This window comes from Ochlerotatus camptorhynchus, unplaced genomic scaffold (assembly GCF_037179485.1).
Source record: "Ochlerotatus camptorhynchus isolate MF236.1 unplaced genomic scaffold, CSIRO-AGI_Acam_v1.1 ptg000316l, whole genome shotgun sequence".
Lineage (NCBI taxonomy): Eukaryota > Metazoa > Arthropoda > Insecta > Diptera > Culicidae > Ochlerotatus > Ochlerotatus camptorhynchus.
This window is the reverse complement of record NW_027040804.1, coordinates 4299430-4304467: the sequence shown is the minus strand read 5'-3', so window position 1 is coordinate 4304467 and position 5038 is coordinate 4299430. Positions and strand designations below refer to the sequence as shown.

Here is a 5038-nt window from a genome sequence, read left to right as displayed (position 1 = left end):
GATCGTTTGTTTTTAAAACCCAGCTCAGGTTGAGGTTCGCACTGACAAAAAGTTCGGTTTCGCACCCGATAATAAACGAATTCGCTATAAGAAAAAGACATGGCCAGCGTTTTTATTATCGCTGCCTTTCTCCTCCCTTCCTTTCATTGATGAAATGGTGAGCGGTCAACCGAGCATTGAGCACGCTCATGAGAGCATGCGTACACACTTAAAAAAATCAACGACTTCGGTAATTCATTTACCGAATTCTCAACAGCTGAATGGTCGGTAATGTTTTCGGTAATCGAGAACAATACCAAAAAATCTGTAAACTGGATCAGCAAAATTAGCTGTCAAGTTTACCGAACGATCGGTAACGTTTACCGAAGAATGGTGATAGTAAGGAGTAGTCAAGTACTATTCCAAAAGAACTTCTGAGGAGAATTAGTTTAATGAGAATTTAGAGGATAATTCCGAAATAAATTTAAATGAAAATTCCAAGGAAGTTTTGACCACAATTCCAAGAGAATCCTGGCAATAATTCCAGAGGAATTTTTAAATGAACTTCAATCAAAATTCTTAAAAAGAACTCCATGGGAGAGGGCGACACCGGGGTAGTGGTTAGCATCCATACCTCTCACGTCAAAGTCACGAGTTCAAATCTCATCCCGGACAAGTCACAAATAACCCAAGAGCGTTAAAATGACTATAATAAAAAAAAAAAACTCCATGGGAATCAAATCTGTAGATTGTTTGAAATGAATTCTTAGGAGAATACAATTTTTGACGACAGATCAGGGAATGCTGATGGGAATTTTCAGGGAAAAATAGGTTTGTGAAGAAGGATACCTAGAGAACCCTGTACAAAGAAAATCGGAATTTTAGCAAAGTTTCAAAGGTATTCGAAGGTAAATTCCATTTCTGAGGATAGCTTTAAGGAAACTATAAGAATAATATCAAAGGACTTCTGGCAGCAGTCCAAAGAAAATTTTAGAAGAATTTCAAAAAAGTTATAGAGAGCTCCTAGGGAATTTCTAAGACTATTTCAAGAGAATTTGGTGGAGGGTTCCAAGTGAGGAATACTTTAGGAAAGATAATGAGAGTTTCTACAGGAGAATTATGAGAACGATGTAGCTCAAGCTCGCTTGTCCATTTATGGCTAATGAAATACCAATCTTCGGGATAAAGTGGAGTTTCGTGTACACATTTCTAAGTCACGCACACAACACAGTAGTTATATTTGAATCAGTTAAACATTATATAATTACCTACAACATGCAATCAGCAAAACTCAACACCGGCTCTCACCTTGTCACAGATCTCACCTGAAAAGGATTAAAAGCACATCAACAAAATCCACCAATTAGAAGTACCTTTTTCAAACGCTCTTACTTGGATTGAACATCTCGTCCGGGCATTGACGTTCAAATAACTGAATGGCGCACATTTCGATGTCCATTGCGTAGGAGTTACACACATCCACGATACCGGTAGTCTTCGCGGCACACTCCTTGTACGCGGCGAGCAGAATGTTCCGGGCGTTTTCGCTCATCTGATGCAGGTATTCAGCGATCTTGTCCTGGTTGAGCGTATCTTCATCCCCGCTGACGATCTCTAGGGTGTTGAAATAGCATTGGAACAGACACTGTCGGGGAGAAGAACGCAACGTGAATTATGATTTTATTTTTCAAAACTCAACACTGATCTTTCAGCCCAAGTGTTTTGTGACTTAGGGCTTTATGAAAGATCACTATCGAATTTTCCATGGATGATTTACCGCCATAAAATCGTGCTTGTCTCCGTCTGCTTTCTCTTCCGCTTGATTTTGGCATTCTCTAAAGGTGTCCCTCGGAAAGGGGGGCACATAGCTGCAGCATTTATGGATTTCAGCTTCCTGGTGGTTGGATGGTTAATGGTACAAACTTATCAGTTGTGATCTAAATTGTTTGATGAGCGTTTTAGTAGAGTAATTGTATACCTTTTTCGTCGATTTTTCCATTTAATTCTGCTACTTTTGAAAAACTTTCACTTTCACTAATTCACTTTCACTAATTCACTTTCACTCTTTACTTTCACTATCACTTTGAACTATAACATGTACGTATTTCGTTTACTACTTGCAAACTTCTTCAGTGTCTAGTCTATGACTATGACTAGACACTGAAGCAAGTAGTAAACGAAATACGTATCTGTTATAGTTCAAAGTGACAGTGTAAGTAAAGAGTGAAAATGAATTAGTGAAAGTGAATTAGTGAAAGTGAAAGTGATACAAAAGTAGTAGCATTAAAATGAAAAATCGACGAAAAAGGTTATCAGTTGTGTTTTATCGAAGGCAACGTATCAAAAACGCTTTTTGATATAATCACTAATAGACAGAAACAATCTCGTAACCTAACACTATTTTATATATGTGGTACTTATGCTGATATGTTTTATGCTGAATATTTAAGATGTATTACATGATCTTCGTACTCAATGCATTCCTCAGCTGGAATTGTCTGAAATTTTCAATATACATTAGTCAATAGAAATATGTTTTAATTCGAATGTATCCACTCACCTGCAGCAAAGCCAAAACAGCTACCAATAGACACCACATTTTAGAAGCTGGAGTTTTCTGATTTGTCGGTAAATGTGGGACGGTGTATATATACGATGCTAATTGCAGTGCACTGTTTTAATCATACGGTTGACAGTATAGAATTATTATTTTTTTTAAATTTGCTTGATATGTAAACAATTTAATAGATGATCGGTTGATATATCACGATGACACACCTTCATCCACGGATGACTGAAGAATAAATCAAAATCACTTTAAAACACCAACAACAGTGAGATGAACATTCTGTAATGCTGTTTGTTTATTACCGTCACTATGGGTGGTAAAATTGTCGGTTGTCCTAGATGTTTATGAATTTAGCACAACGATTATAAAAGAGCGAATCTTCTTTCATTAATATATAGTATTTCAGTAGATTTGTATAGCTACTTCCTATCGATTGGTGTATTTGGATATTAATTTCATCTATAAATTACAATTATAATCGTTCAAACCCTAACACTTTACCGTAACGGACCCAATTTTAGATTTTCGATTTACCCCTGTACCACCCAATCAAGAAACCCGTAAGGCGTAATATACCTCAAAACATTTAAAAAATACCAACATAAGTAGATTGCAGCATGGTTAGTTCAACGAAAACATGTGCCATCAAATGTTCTAAACGTGTCTACAACAAACCATTTGTGAGAAATCAATGTTTAAAATAGTTAATGTAAAAAAAAGAAGATTTTTAAGGGGTCACCCTAAGCTACCTTTTTAGAACCAGTATAATACGAGATCCATTAGAGATAGTTAATTTATATCTTCAGCAAATTTGCTATACATGAATTGTTCTACAGCTTTGTACAACATTGCATTGGTTTGTATTTAATAACCTAAATATTTATATGTTTAACTCCTTAACCACTTTCAGGAAAAAATGGTCAAAAATATATAAAAATGGTCCTCAAGACACCATACACCTAAAACTAACGGTTTAAGCCCAAACAATATTGTCTTCATAAATAAGGCATAGTTTAACGGGACTTGCAAAACTATTTAAGCTGTCAACTTTGAAAAGATTCTAAGACATTGAACAGGGCCGTCTTAACCACCCTTGACAAAGCTGAATAAGCCAAGCTGGTTCTTCAGGCATTTCACGAACTTCCAGCAACGCCAACTTGGTTGCCGGTCGACTAACCATTCCCCTGGAAGTGTGCACTACTGCTCTGCGAACTTGCCCATTCTTTCCTGACACGACATCCAGAATCCGCCCTCGCAGCCAACCGTTGCGCTTGCCTTCGTTGACCACAACCACTAAGGTGCGTCGTGTTAGCGTAGTCAGGTATTCGTGTAACCAGCGGTTCCAGAACATATCAACCAGGTACTGTTTCCAGTTTCCAGTTGTCCCTCACAGTTGCATACTCAGCGCTGCAGGTCCCGGCTAGGTTGGTTGTTGATGCCTTGTGTTCCGTAAAGCCAGAAGTGGTTCGGCGTGAAGTCCGCTTGATCCGCATGATCCAAAGGGATGTAGGTTAGCGGTCTCGAGTTGACTATCGACTCGACTTCGAGCGTAACAATCTCCAGGACCTCTTCACTGGGATGCACAGTGGTGCCAAGGGTATCAAAACACGCGCTTTTTTATTTACGCTGAAATGGTTGATTAAAGGTACCAGGTGTCTTCTGAGAAGTTTCTAGAGTTACAACACTCCTTCTTATGGTAAAAGAAAATTAAAGATTAATCCACCTTAAAGTGAGATGAAAAATTTATTTTTTTAATATGATGAGATACAAAATAATTATGTTGGGCAAAGCTGTAGAAAACATTACTGTGAACAACTTTGCTCAAGACTATAACTTTCTAGCTCTTATAACTGCTGAGATATAAGGGTATTTTTGTGGAGACATCGTTAAAATCAATTTTGTACCTGTAACTTTTTCTACAATATTTCTACATGTTTGGCATGTTGTACAAAGATGTTAGAAATATCAAATTACATATCTTTTCACAAGACTGCAAATTGCTATCAAGTTATCCACAAACTTATTATTATTCACATTTTTTGATTGAAAATTAGCCAACTTCCAATACCAATAACTTCTAAACGGACAAAAACGAGCAGGCCATTCTTTGAGCAATTGATCATTTTGTCAAGCTTCTGCATTCATGTTCCATCAGATATCACTGCTGTTGTTTGCGGTGACATCTATCGGAAACTGTGATGTGATGTGAATAGAAACCACCATCAGTGCAAGGATTACCTATGACTGCAGAAACTTCACTGGTTGTAAAGTTCTGCCTGATGGTTTGTTGCAGCAGGGTGAATCAACTTCATTGAAGACCTTTGGAAGACAAACGACAAGATGTACGTCTATCAACACGTGACAAGGGACTGGCAAATCCACGAACCCTTGTCCAGTCTACAAATCCTTTGAAACCCTTAGGCTGCCCCCCCCCCCCCAAATCCAGCATATAATAATGTTTGATTGATGAAATGTATTCAAAAAAGGGTT

At 37.6% G+C, this 5038-nt stretch overlaps 1 protein-coding gene across 1 annotated transcript; it reads right to left on the bottom strand.

Moving 5' to 3' along the window:
• Window positions 1–1260: 1260 nt before the first annotated feature.
• On the bottom strand, window positions 1261–2578 carry LOC135707676 (uncharacterized). Its single transcript, XM_065229526.1, has 5 exons — window positions 2540–2578; window positions 2439–2477; window positions 1757–1873; window positions 1372–1624; window positions 1261–1304 (listed from the first exon to the last, which is right to left on the bottom strand). Exons 1-5 carry the CDS (start codon window positions 2576–2578, stop codon window positions 1261–1263), a joined length of 492 nt encoding a protein of 163 aa, XP_065085598.1.
• Between the last annotated feature and the right edge of the window lie 2460 nt (window positions 2579–5038).